General features: G+C 41.7%; 1 protein-coding gene across 2 annotated transcripts; it reads right to left on the bottom strand.

Moving 5' to 3' along the window:
• Positions 1 to 943: 943 nt before the first annotated feature.
• On the bottom strand, positions 944 to 14,245 carry LOC119719771 (uncharacterized oxidoreductase YtbE-like). Of its 2 annotated transcripts, XM_038189259.1 has the most exons (9): positions 13,936 to 14,245; positions 9,357 to 9,437; positions 8,341 to 8,448; positions 7,004 to 7,192; positions 4,536 to 4,627; positions 3,584 to 3,682; positions 2,578 to 2,671; positions 2,078 to 2,259; positions 1,519 to 1,649 (listed from the first exon to the last, which is right to left on the bottom strand). In XM_038189259.1, exons 1-8 carry the CDS (start codon positions 13,982 to 13,984, stop codon positions 2,105 to 2,107), a joined length of 867 nt encoding a protein of 288 aa, XP_038045187.1. In that variant the 5' UTR covers positions 13,985 to 14,245; the 3' UTR covers positions 1,519 to 1,649; positions 2,078 to 2,104. The 2 variants fall into 2 exon arrangements, with proteins under 2 accessions (XP_038045188.1, XP_038045187.1); XM_038189260.1 differs by lacking the exon at positions 2,078 to 2,259 and having other exon boundaries at positions 944 to 1,649.
• Positions 14,246 to 14,636: the final 391 nt, after the last annotated feature.

The following is a 14,636-nucleotide window of genomic DNA, read 5'->3' as shown; positions in this document are numbered from 1 at the left end:
GCAGTCTTGCTACACCATGCAGCGAAACCTATGAACAGCTCACCAAATGCAAGATGAAAAGTTGATCATATGTTTACTGCTATGAATCCATGAAAAAATATAATGAGAAATAATCAAAAATTATTTTGGGTATAGAATTTAGAGCACAAATTTGTTTAAATGTTACGCACCCACCCACCCTATTGTTTTTGGCAACATCGTTTCAAACTTGGCCTTTTTTCTTCAAAACAATACTGCAAAACTTGACTTTGTTTAACCTCCAAATTGAATAATTAAAGCGCCCTCTATCAGCTAATAAAATATCCTCTCAGCCCTTGGGACAATTTCATTAGGCCTAAGCTGCTAAGCTCAAAAAACTGCTACATGCAGCAAACATTTGTTTAGCTCAAATTGGTCACCAGCAAGAATGGCATGGAATGCATACTTTTAACTGGTTCCCCGCTGATTTTTGCTTACTGCATTAATTGTAGGATGCATTTTTCTGATTAGCACAGCCACAAAATTGAAGGTCTTCTTATTGTGTCATTTCTTTTTGACAAAAAATTACTCCTGCTAAGGCTGAATCTTGGAAGTCTGTTTAGGTCACGACATGAAACAATGGAAAAGTCTTGAGGTGAAAACAGTTCAAAGAATTGCGCAATCATGCCCTGCATCTTCAATTCGGGTGATTCACAATGCAGTGCGCCACCAAGAGTTTGCCACGGAGAGTTCATTTTTCAAGTTCACCGCCGACAAAACATGACCCATTTGAATGAGTGTCGGTAGACAACTTGAGCAAATATGTCATAGATTGGGGCATCGCGTTCTGCCGCCTTACCAAAAACACCATATTGATAACAAGAAAAGAAATGGGCAAACAGAGCCTCGAATCATACGCTTACGAAAACCGCTGACCGAAAACAATTTCAAATGTCCCGCGCTGCAAATTTGTCGACCATCTCCCAATGCACTTGGAAAAATGAACTCTCCGTGGCAAACTCTTGGTGGCGCACTGCATTGTGAATCGCCCGAATTAAAGGGAAAATCATTATACGTACTTGCTGTGTAGTTGAAAATGGTGAAAACCTTTCTGAATATTGTGTCTTTATCGTTATATTTTTCTCCCTGACTCGCTGACATTTCACAGGTTTTAGAGAAACGTTCAAATCATGGCTGTCCAAAAATGTGGCATTTGACAAACAGTAAAACTTCTCAACTTATAAGAATACAATTTCCTTACCGACTTTCATCATCATTTTGAGACGGCTCCAAATTTTGGGCATTCTTTTTGTTAAAATACTGATAATCACGGGACGATCAAATAATTGGATATTTGGTATACATGTATTCAGCACAGCTCTAAATACCCGTTTTTGGAGTCAGAAAAAAAGCTAGCAGATAATGGTCATTGTAAAACGGCGCCCTCTATGTTGCCTGCACAGACCCAATAGCCAAAAACAGAGCGCCCTCACTCAGCCTTTGCATCCTGGGAGTTGTACTCAGTATCATGCCTTGCCTTCTTCACACGATATCTGTCGGATCCCTGCACAGCCTTTCTCCCCTGTGAAGATTGGTCAACGCGTCCAAGTCGGCCTCTGCGAGTGGCTCGAGATCGAGCGACGCAATGTTCTGCTCGATGTGTGTCGGGGAACCTGACCTCGGAATAACACCTGTGGAAAGATAGTAAATAAAAAAATATATATATAAAACAAAAATAACCTTTATGAAACTAAGCCTGTCAACATTGAGTCTCTGAGGTAAAGCAGGTTTTTTTTTTTAATTTCAATTATTATTTTTGTGTCAACGATTACCTTGTATTAAAAAAATATATATAAATGTATTTAAAGGGACACTAGGTCCTGGAACAGCCCAATTGTGCTACAAAACGCGCTTTGAACGAGATGATGTTCATCGGAAATAACATTTAAAAGTAGGATATCACGGTAAGACATTAGGTTGGTTTCCTTTCAACCAGATGTTTGAAATAGGCTAAGTAAACAATCCAAAACATGAAATTTTCGGGGATTTCAGGACCTAGTGCCCCTTTAGATATTTGTTACCAGAGAAAAATATTGAAATAATTAAGAATATGCTTTACCTCAAAGGGACAATATTGGCCCCGGCTTCAAGCGACACGCAACGGATCCCAGCAAAACTTTTCCCCACGGTGAAGGTCCGAGATGTTACGCATATCTTCCTCTGTTAGCCACTTGTCGCCGTGTTGAAAGACGGCGATGTTTTCGGCTATGTGGTCTGGATTTGTTGACTTTGGAATGACACCTGTTACAGATTTTTTTAAAAAGGGGAAAAAAATCATCATTTGAAACCACAACTCAGTGTTTCCATGACCACATTAATTTTAAAACTCATATTCTGCATTGGCATTTGGCTCTGTAAAAAGCTAGGGTGAAAAATGTCCGCCTCATATCTCATTTTTGAAAATTTACGGGGCGGACAAACATTGCTAGCAAGTTATTAGGAAACTTTAGCTAGGAAAAGTTAAGCTGGGAACCGGTTGCCAATGGTATCCGTCACATGACAGAGGACTTGCTTTCCAAAACTTCTCAGTATGTAAAGATTTAAAGACAGTCTACGTACCTAGGTCTTGCTGTATGGCCCACTGGAGTAGAACCTGAGCTGGCATCTTGCCGATACGCTCTGCAATAGCTACTACCACAGGCTCCGACAACAGCTGTGAATATCAATCAAGGAGAAACTAGAAATTCAATTTTAAATAAGGGAATAAATGTGTGCTCGAGAGGTTTTAATCACTCTGTTTAAGCCTGCTTAGAGTCTGGGTGCTGATAATTACCCGAGCCGGAGGCGAGGGTAATTATCAGCACCCAGACTCTAAGCGGTCTTAAACAGAGTGATTAATACCGACCGAGCACATATTTATTCCCATTCATAAATACCTTTTCGGTAAAAAAAATCAAGGAATTCGTTCAAAAAATCCCGATTTTAATCAACAAGTTCACTCAAGCTTTTTGAAACATCCCTCTAGCAAAATAATGGAGTGTTCAGCTGGCGAGTAAGATGTAAACAACCCTTTTATGGAGATTGACGCGCGCGTAGCACGTTCTGCGCGTTGTCGCGCAGAACGCACCTGGGGCGTTGCGTTTTGAATTTAGAACTATAAAATTCTGACTCACTGGTAGTGTTGCGCATGCCTACGTGAGGATTGTGAACGTTCAACCAATGAAACGGTTAGAGGCACTGGATTTTTAGGAGTCCACATTTTATGTGACACTGGAAAAGTGTTTAAGACCAGCTAGCCATGTCTTTATCATCCGTTTAAGACCGGCTACATGACGGGCTCTCGACCAATAGGAATGGCTAAACTGTCTGAGGTATTTATGAATCAGAAATTAATGTGAAGAGAGAGAAGACAAGGAAAATAACTGGAGATGAAGAGCAGTCCCACAGTCAGCTCAAGCAGATAAAGTCAGGCAATTTTCAGTTGAAAAGACTAGTGGCTTAATTGGGATTCGAAGCAAGTTCAGAAGTCGTGTACCTGGGTTCTATCAATCTAAGTAAACTTTGGCAGGACTCGAACCCAAAACCTCCCATTTAATTGATGATTTTTTTTTAACCATGTACCTACCTTCCCTTTTCCAAGTGACCTGTATGTCTGCAGGAGAACGTTGTTAGCTTTGCACCACTGTAGCAGGTCCCTCTGGACAAGCAATGGATGGTACTCCACCTGTTCAAATAAACAATTAAGCACTTCAAATTAAGACATAATACCTGCATCAGTCAGATTAACAGAAATGCATAAACAAAGAAAAAAACATTTTGACTGAACAGCCATACAAGGATGAAGAACTGTGCAACTGAAATGGGTACCGGACATAGAGCTATATTAAATTACTAGAGCGCTAACTTGATGTACAAAGTAATGCCTGATGGGCCAACCATGTTTGTGCACAAACCTATTGGAAACTTGAAATTTTGTACGGCTTTTGTACGGCTATTTGAATATCTACATTTGTATTCCATACCGGTGCGTCATCGAAGCCGATACGCCCAAAACCGAAACGCAGGATCAGCAAATGAGCGTGTCATTTTGCTCTACGTAAACAGCGCAACGTGTGCGCGTATTCGCTGCAGATGCTTTTTGCCGTCACAGTTTCTGAACCGTCATGACGCGCTTAAATTGTTTGCGTATCTTCTACTTGCGCGTTGCATTTTTAAAAAAAATTTACAATTCAATCCATCTATTTTGATTGTGTTCTACAAACGCAGACATAAATTCAAAATGTCTGCGCCCAGAGCGGCTTCAAAGCGTTTAAGCTTGTGCACAAACATGGATGCGCCCATCAGGCATTACTTTATACATCGAGTTAGCACTCTAGTAATTTAATATAGCTCTATGACCTTTATGAACAATCTGAAGAGCACCTTTCAAGATTTGAATTTTGGGTTGGGTTTAGTAATGAACGGGTACCCAGGTACCCGTTTTTTTTTCAATCGGGTACCCAGTTCACATACCCAGTAAATGCACACCCCTACAAGGGTGGTAATTGATTAATACTTAAACACTTGATAATTCTCACCTGTAAGACAGCTGGCTGTATGCTAGCATAGGAAGCCATCTCTTCTAGATGTTTCAGGGTGTAGTTGGAGACGCCAATGTGCTTCACTTTGCCTGCAATGAAACAAGAAATCAATCAATGTACAATTATTTTACAATTGGGTTCTGCCCTTCACTCCTTCAATTACGTAATTTCAGAACAGCTCAAGCTAAGTGGTTTGTGAGAGCCTGCAAGGGAATTTGAAATGTACAGTAAACTCCGGCTAAGGCCAAAAAAAAGAATAGTTCTGCTTCCGGTTACCCGACCAACCCTATTTTTAGGCTGCGACCCTAAAAAATTTATCGGCAATTCCCAAAAAAAAAAAAAAAAAGATTGAATAAATAAAAATAAAATTTTGTTGTCTTTTCTGTCTTCACAAAATACCTCTCAACAACCCTTTTGCATCAAAAAATGCTTGTATTTATTTGTTTTCTTACTTACATTCGCTTTTTTCAAAAGAAACCTCCGTTATTTTTACAAATTCGCTTCGCGATATAAACTATGTCCGTACGGTGACTATATCACGTGGCGACGACTGGTTCCCGCCGCGCCGCGCAGGGGCCAATTTAGAAGACATGATGAAAATGCGGTAACCAGTCCATAGCTATGCGATCGCGACCGATAGCGCGCTAGCAGTGCAGGCCACTGTCAACTGGTCGGATTCGACATCGTGAAAAATGCCAAGAAAACACCGATGGAGAAAGAAAACACCGATGGAGAAAGAACATTTTTGCAAGTTAATTTACAGAATTGATCTAGCTTGTCTGTGTATGTATTTTCTGTGTTCAAGAGTTCATTTTGAGATCGCACTACTCGTATTTGGAGTGATACATGCCGCGTGTTTCCCGAAATTTTTGACCGTGAAAACAGGTCTGTCGGCCCATGGCGGGCCGCTCGCCACACATGCTCGCATCACACACCTCAGAGTTTTGGCCAGCTCCCCGCGTCTTGACTAGCGTTGTGCATATGGTGCGAACGACCTGAATTTTCCATTATTTTTTGAAATTATCGAATGTAAATATATTGACAATAATTAAAGGTAGGTTTCATTCACTTTTTGTTGCCATTTCGTGTATAGCTTTCGTAGTGCAATGGAAATAGTTCAGGCTAAAACTTCGCATATAATTGAATACCCCATTCAATCTGCATAAAAAAAATTGGCCAAAAAAAAAAAATTCTGACCGACCGACCCTATTTTTGAAGGGCATGTAATCGGAAGCAGAAATATATATTTTTTTGGCCTAAACCGGCACTCTCGGGACCTGAGAATTTGTGACGACTTACACGAATGCCAATATCTGCTGTAAGTTGTCATTTTGCCGACTTACATGAATGGTCTTTTGCACACATGATTCATTGCACTAATTGGCTTAGATTTACCCTGGAGTATCTCCTTAATGCTTGAGTTGAATCCAGCAAATTAATCCTCGAATTGTATCATCACATTTGGGGTATTGATAGTGGAGACCACAATACATACATGTATGTACGTGCACAGTAACGAATTTAATGCGTGCGTGGTCCGGTATATACCACGCACGCATTGACTGCAGCAGTAGTCATTCAATAAGACGACCCCCAAAATGGACAGAGCGCATGCGTACAGCCTAGAGGGGGTACTGGTATTGATATGCTCACGATGCATATGCGATGTATGCAGTAGGACACCCTTTTTCGACACTGATGCATGCAGCGATCACGGGCCGTGCCAAACCACTTTTCACTCGACACTTTGCCAACTGCAGTACAGGAAGTCGATGCAATGCGTGATTTTTTGAATGCCGACTTACACAAAGGATTTTGTAGTGCTTTTTATGGAAAGGGGACCGAGAGTAACACGACGACTTGAGCAAAATGGGGACTTATAAAAGCCGACTTAGAAATAAAAAATTCAATGGAAATGATGCATTACGGACAATCGGGACTTTAGTCAGACGGCCGACTTGAGCGATTTGACGAGTTGTACGATGTCGGTTTAGCCGGAGTTTACTGTATGCTCTATCTGGTGGGACTCGAACCCAAAACCTACTGTTTAATGCTGCAAATGTCTTATCACTCGATCACCCAGGTTCCTGGGGTCATCTGGCAGATCCCAGGGGTGTGAGTGACCAATGATAAAAATTGATGAAAACAGCTGGAAAAGGTGTGAAAAAGCTGAACTTTGGAAATCTCCTATACTTTTGTACACAGCAAGTGAGGGAAAAGCTGAAAAAAAAGCTGAAATGCAACATAAAAAGAGCAGAAATCAGCTTTAAAGCTGAGATTTCACACCCCTGAGATCCCAGGCACTCCCCAAGCATGTGCAGCGTAACTTAAATAAAATCATGATGAATTTGACATGTTTAGATTACAAATCAAATCCACCTCTGAAGAAATTACTTTGTTGATTGAAAGAAGCACGTTCAGCTAGCTCACTACTATAACAGTTGTAGTAATACAAACTAACCTACCTTCTTTGTACAGCTTTTCCAGGGCCATCCACGACTCTTTCCTGTAGCCAGCGTGTCTTGGATCATCCGACTTGATCTTGGCCTTGGCTGGCCAGTGGATGAGGTACAGGTCCAAGTAGTCTGTCTGCAGCTTAGCGAGGGACTCCAAGCAGGCTGTGTAGGCTTCCTCTAAGCCATGGTCCTTGGGATCTGAAGGAGGATGCAACGTTGAATTTAGACGAATCCTGGGGTCACGTAAATCTTACGAGTTTTGCTTTCTACGTTCTAATAAAAATTGAGGGAAATTTGTTGCTTGTTCAGAAAGAGGGTGGATGATCATGATAATGAGCCGCAGAACCTTGCCTGAATCAATACACAGTTCTTCTTACAGCATTAATTAACCCTAACCCACCTCACTCCTCCAAAATCCTCCTGGCGGTTTTGGAGGATTCTAGAGGATTGAGGATGAATGGTGATTGAATCAAATGAGGATTCTGGAGGATTGAGGATGAATGGTGATTGAAGCACATGAGGATTTTGGAGGATTGAGGATGAATGGTGATTGAAGCACAAGAGGATTTTGGAGGATTGAGGATGAATGCATTTTGAGGCAGGACTGTCTGATGATTTTGAAGGATTTGGCGTTGGTTATCTTTCATTTAAACACGAGTGCAAAGTTTTGGGATGAGGAGGATTTTGGAGGATTGAGGATGAATGCATTTTGAGGCAGGACTGTCTGACAATTTTGAAAAATTTAGGCGGAGTTGCAAAATTTTGGAAAATTTTGGAGGATTTTGGAGGATTGAGGATGGTTGTAAGCAACAAGGGCCTAGGGGGTTAGGGTTAACAAAACTTGTCTTAAATAGCGCCATTTTGTCTTGTTCCTGACAAGCCAGTGTCATGGGAAAACTGATATCAGTGCCAAGGGAAACAGTAAGAATGTTGTTTCTATCCTTCACTTTGATAATTAAACCTCAACCCCCTTTTACCACATTTTAATGTGTATACAACATTGTCGCGTCAGTGTAACAAGGTCGTAACTCGATTCTGCAACAAAGTCGAATCTCACCTGAATACCCTCTGTGCAAGAAGGTCGAATCTCGCGTATCGCGACGTCCACTGACTTTGCGTGTACATCCGGGTTAAGTGAGATACGACCTTTGAAATTCAAAACTCGCGTTTCATGTACGTGACGTCACACGCCATTTTTTGGGATACGACCTTGTTGCACGGACACGACGATACGTCTAATCTTTCTGGTGCGACCGTAAAATTCTCCTGAAATAGTTTATCCTTCCACTTTGTTCAGGATACCATAATTACAGCATCTTAATTCCTCTAAAACTTTGCCTGCTTACCAAGTTTGCTTTCCAGGAATATATCTTCCCGGCTTAAGCCATGTTTTGGAAGGAGTTCCAGCAAACAGTCGCCAATGTCTTTCTCATTTCTGTAGCAGGCTGCTGTATCTGTGGAATAAGAAAACACTTCACTTTAGGCCAACAAAAATAAGTCTCCGGTTTCTGGTATGGAGCTTGCCCAAAAAGTGGTGCGGCGACGTGGTTTTTTTTTTTTTTTACCTGTTTTTTTTTGCTTCAAATGTCGGCTGATGACTGCAAATAGTGCCCGACTAAACTTAGTGCAAATATTATGGGAGACCAGAGCGGCCACATAAAGCTTATTCTCGATCATAACCCCATCTAAAAACACGTTAAAATTGTGCAGCAGCAGGATTCCAGTCAAACCAGTGAGTTTGGCGGTTTTGAGACATCATCTTTCATTTAAAAAAAAACTTTTTCATTTTGCCAACGCGCATGGCTACGGCGACGCGCGCGCATACCAGAAACCAGAGCCTTATTTTTTGTGGCCTTACTGACCTCTCGCCATTTGCGAGTTAACCATGCCCCTTTGACAACCCTATGGAATTTTTGTACACTAATTTTGTTTGTCTCAGATTTTGCGCATTCCGCATCCTTTTGTATACAACATGTAATTGGACAATATTTCACAAGCTGTGTTGACGCGATTCTTCCATAACAGGTCAATTTATACCCCCCCCCCCCCTGATCTGATCAAAAAGTGGGGGCAGGCTGACATCATCCGATGAAAACATCTTTTCATTTGCACGCCAGTTTTCTTCGGTTGCCATGACACGCAAGTTTTCTTCAGTCTGCACTCCAGACTCAAGAACCATTGAGTTTCAAATTCCTGGATTTCCGTGCACACAAGACATTTTGGGCACACTATGTTTTTGAAAAACAAGCCTACTGGCTCTATGCAGTCACTTTAGAGGGCTCTGTTTATGTGGCCCATCACACAAACTTAGGAACGTTAAAGTTATGCTTCTTCAAATGTCAACATCAGGATTTATCCTTACCGATTAGTCTGTAGCCCGACTTGAATGCAGCATCAAGCGCGTTGTACACGACGTCATGGCCAAGCAGCTTATCACTTCCTACTGTTGGGAAAGACATGAAAGACGTTGGAAATAAAACCCGATTTTTATCCGTTTTTATAGCTCCGTGGAGGATTGAGGATGAATGCAACATACAATCTTGGAGGATAGAGGGCCATGGACATGATTCAGTATCGGTTGATTTTGGAGGATTGAGGCTGTAAGCATTTTGACAGGCAGGGTTGTTGAAGGCTTGCGGCCGTTGGCATCCGACCTTCATTTGAACATCCCCATAAGTGCAATATTTCTGAGGACTTTGGAGGATTGAGGATGGTTATACTCCTAGAACTATGATGCTCTGAGTAGCGGAGCCTCATAGACAGACAACTCCCTTATGCCAGAACAAGGAAATACTGAAACGTTGGGGTTTAAACTCATGCACGCGTCAACCCTAGTGGAACTATTTAATGAGCTTTTGCAACCTTACCCCCCATGCCGCCCCCCCCCCCCCCCGGCCCCCTATAAACCCAAGGGTCTCGCCTTAAAACTTCAGACTTGTTTGTTTTTTATGTAAATATATTTTTGCCATCGTTTTCAAACCACAATTGGATGTGAATGCCTTTTTATTACAGTTATTCAATCGACCTAGCTGTCTTGATTTGTGTGCTGATGAGAATTGTGTTTCCCTATTTTTCTTCTGTACTTAAAGCTATATATAGTCCATCATTTGCAGCCATCCGAAAAGTCACTGGCGTAATTATTGTTGAAAAACATACTTGGTTGAAAGACGGTAAGGGGACTAAACTCCCTGTGAAATTATTCTTTCTGGCAAGCTATCATTTTGAAGTAATCAACGAAAGAAGGCCTTTCCAATGGTGCGTCTCAAGACGCACCGTAGGAAAATTTAAATTAGTAGTTCGTTTTGTTATTCGGCGAAGCACGCACAAGCATTGACACGACGTGCACGCGGTTGCTATAATTCATCGGATCAGTGCGCGACATTGCGTATAGCTGCAATCGGCTCAGTGAGAACGCGTCTCGGACGCTGAATTCAGGCCCAATTCAAAACATGATTCAGCAACTTTTGATTTGAAATTGAGATCCTTGAATGCTGTTTTTCTCGGAATATACAGCTGAAGCTGAGCTGAAACTTCATCAGGCATTGTCAGGTGAGGCCAAGTTCGTGCAAGGACTATAGTTGACCAATGGTTAACTAACGTTTGCCCGAACTCTGTCTAGTCGACGGTGGTTGACTACGGTAGTCGACTATTTGGAACCAGCCTACTGGGGTTGGTTGCTTCGCTGGTAACCAATAGCAGAGAACCAGGATCCAGAAGTTTTGCGATGACATTTTGACCAGCGTTTGACTAGAGTAGAGACGTTCGCACGTTGCTATGTGCGCACGCGTAAGGTACGTCACAAACATTGATCTCCATATACACAGACTGGATAGGACATCGCGTACGAACGTGCGTCCGCGCGCGCGTTTTTTGAAAAGGGTAGAGAACACAAAATTCGCATTCGAATTGTGTACACTTTCGGACGGAGGATTAAAAAATGAAGTTGGGTTTTCTTCGGTTTCTTTGTCATTTTTGAAAGAATAAGAGAAACAGAGATCTAAATTGATCAAAATCGATGAGGAGTATAGTCAAGGTGTGCGCAGCATTAGATTGCTGGAGTCGGGAAGTAAGGAGCGTTGAAGAATAGGACAATTATTCGCAAGTAAGTTGCTTTTTAACGAGGCCTATACAACATGGCATGGAGGAATATGAACATAGCAAATTATAATATCGTTAGTGTTGTCGCTCTGAGTTTGAGGGGATGGAGGCCTGTGTGGTAGCTAGCGAGATATTCTGTTCAAATTCCATGCGATCTGAGACCTGTCATGCTGGTCGCCGTCCATGTTTTTTTAAGACATAGGCCTAAACGTGCATGACTGACCCGGCAATGGCAATGAACAAAAGTTGACTTGTTTAAAATAGTTTATTCGAATAACCTTTATAACTTTTATATGCAAAATCTGATTGAATTATATCTGCCTTGGCTTTAGCTCTACTCAGTGGAGCGCTGGAACTTCAGTACCCTCCGTACAAGCTTGTACGGAGGGTACCGAAGTTCCAGCGCTCCACTGAGTAGAGCTACCTTGGCTTAATGCCTACCGAAATGTTTCTATTATTTTTCTTTATAAAGAGAAACCGAGGAGATGGTTTATGCTAACTTACTGCACAACTGGCCGATTGACCTTCATATCAAACAAAGAACTTCAACAAAGCCATATAGCAAAAACCACCAGCTGCAGGACCGAGCCGGACGAAAATGGAGAACTTCACGGAGGGATGGAATGGACTGTATCATCCACTGAATGGAACATGCGATGTGATAGGCATCTGAGCGTTTGACTTAATCAATTTTTACGATGTGGAACTGTTAACAATGATTGCTTTTGGTTTTGGAAAGAAGTTGTGGAGTTCAACGCAAGTATTTTTATGAGCTCCCAAGATGACTGTCACATTATTGACAGTTTGTATGGTGAAGAAAGCAATGAGTACTTTTACGGTTTGAAATTATGTTGTGTACGCCGTTATATAAGATTACTAGCTATAGCCATATACACCGTCATATTCGCTCACAAAACGATTCACGTTACACTTATAAGTAATTATATTTATTTTCAGAAGTATAGCTAAACATTGAATTATAAACAAGACCGTGCGTAGCTTGAATTATTCTTTGACAAAATTAGTAAAGTACTATTTTGGTTTGTGATTCATCTCCTTTCACACAATATCACAAGAGATGAACGATGTCATTCCCTGATCAATCTAGGGACGGGAAGAAGTTTTTACTGATTACCTTGTTAAATTAAGGTTTGTTTACCTTTTAGATTGTAATTGGTGTATGTTCAGGTTTTTTAATAAATATATCAATCATTTGAATGAATCTCCATACAATTTCTCGTGTGAGTGTTCAGTTAAAAAAATATGATGTCATTTTAGCATATTATTAATACAATTATTCGTTTCGTTGATTGAGTAATTCAGTGTGCTCTCATGACCAATGTGCCAAAATGAAATGGCAATTTACTTACAATCATTTTTGGGAGGAGGAGGGATTAAAAAAAAAATAAGGGAAAAGGAAAGGGGGGGTTCTTTAGCTGGAGTTACCCAGCCCTGAGTTTTATCATTGGGTTGTCATCTAGGGCTGGAGCGCATTTTTCTCAAAACTTGTAGTATTTGCAAAAAAAAATTGGAAAATGTTCAATTTTGTCCCTGTTACACACTAATTGCAACTGCAACTCACCCCAAACTTGCCTGGAATAACCATTACACAGGTCCTTGAAGTAAAAAACGATCCACGATGAAGATTCAGCCTACAATTGCAGTGAAAACAGGAGGAATAACCGCTAACTTGACAACCTTGCTGGATTGGCCAGGACCGCTATTGGTTTGTGCACAAAAAAAATTGTGTACAATGAATGGCGGTCGATTAATAGGCACAGAGAGCGATCGCTGTCAACTACTCGTTTTTGCCGGCTGCGCTGGCTGTTGGCGCATGACGTCACGCGGAAGCGTAACACCCGATGACTGTTTTATGCACTAGTATAAGGTTTACCACTCGCATCACAGCTTTGGTACTGGAACCGCAACCAATAGTGCATGAAACAGTCATCGGGTGTTACGCTTCCGCGTGACGTCATACGCCAACAGCCAGCGCAGCCGGCAAAACGAGTAGTTGACAGCGATCGCTCTCTGTGCCTGTTAATCGACCGCCATTCATTGTACACAAATTTTTTTGTGCACAAACCAATAGCGGTCCTGGCCAATCCAGCAAGGTTGTCAAGTTAGCGGTTATTCCTCCTGTTTTCACTGCAATTGTAGGCTGAATCTTCATCGTGGATCGTTTTTTACTTCAAGGACCTGTGTAATGGTTATTCCAGGCAAGTTTGGGGTGAGTTGCAGTTGCAATTAGTGTGTAACGGGGACAAAATTGAACATTTTCCAATTTTTTTTTGCAAATACTACAAGTTTTGAGAAAAATGCGCTCCAGCCCTAGATGACAACCCAATGATAAAACTCAGGGCTGGGTAACTCCAGCTAGGGGTTCTTGAATTTCGAAAATGCATAATAAGAAAGTGTATATCAAGAAAGTGTGGAAAAGCTGTTTGGAGGGATTGAGGGTAACTCTTCATCGTTCAGTTATTCTTTTTTAAAGATTGTTTTCGCTTGAACTCCCTTCTGTAAGAAAAATTTCACTCAATAATCCATTTCCCAAAGTAAACAAAGTGAAAGCACAATGCGCGTTTGCGCGTTTACCCGTCTGACAGTAAACGCGCCGCCATTGTTCGGCCGCGCATTCGTGCACAAACACGGCGCGATGTCCTATCCAGTCTGTGTATATGGAGATCAATGGTCACAAATCAACCACTAGTCGACTAATGGTCCTTGCCCGAACTTGGCCTTAGTTGTTCAGTATCCTTCATTAGATTTTGAACACTGTTGTTGCTTCAAACGGACAAAATGCACAAATTACAAAGTAAGTGTCGCGATGATGTACAACTCACAACCAATTAGGGGCATTTTCAGTCCACTGTGGAGTGCCGTAAACTTCATGGTAAACACGACTGTTTTCGTCACCAGTAGGCAGTAAGCTTGATGTTCTAACCCCAATAAACTTGCAGTCTAGTTTCGCACGCCGCGTCTTTCACTCCGACTCCGTACCGTACCCGTGCAGTTTTCGCGCGCCCGCAGTTTACTCCATGGATTCTACCGCACGCATTAGAATACATACAGTAATGGCATAAAATACGGGATCTGCGAGCTGCCATAGATTTTTGTGATCATTCCTTCAATGCTCTCACTTTGGTCTTATGTTTTCGCTCGTACCCCCCGCCCTGCAAACAGGACGCTGGGATACTTTGATGAATTCACGCTCTGATTGGTTGGATTTTGCGTGACCAGTGACCTACGCGTCATCAAGGTCATGACTCTGCAAGGTTTGAAACGGCCGTTAAGACTGATTCATTACTCTTTTATTTATTAAAACTTATCTGTTGTAAATTTGCAATTCCCGTCACATGCTCAGGCTTCGTTTCGAATCACGAACGGTCGGATTGCATTATGCGACACTCAAAATTTTGTCCACATGGTCCGCGCTGAAACAGAAATCACATCCGGTATGGACTGTGCGCATTTCTACGGGAAGTTTTCGGATAGCATTTGCGCACATTGTCTAACTGAGGTCTTGAGCAGCTGCAGCCAGATG

This window comes from Patiria miniata, unplaced genomic scaffold (assembly GCF_015706575.1).
Source record: "Patiria miniata isolate m_02_andy unplaced genomic scaffold, ASM1570657v1 HiC_scaffold_8, whole genome shotgun sequence".
Lineage (NCBI taxonomy): Eukaryota > Metazoa > Echinodermata > Asteroidea > Valvatida > Asterinidae > Patiria > Patiria miniata.
Note: the sequence above shows the minus strand (reverse complement) of the source record. Positions and strands in the feature narration are given on the sequence as shown.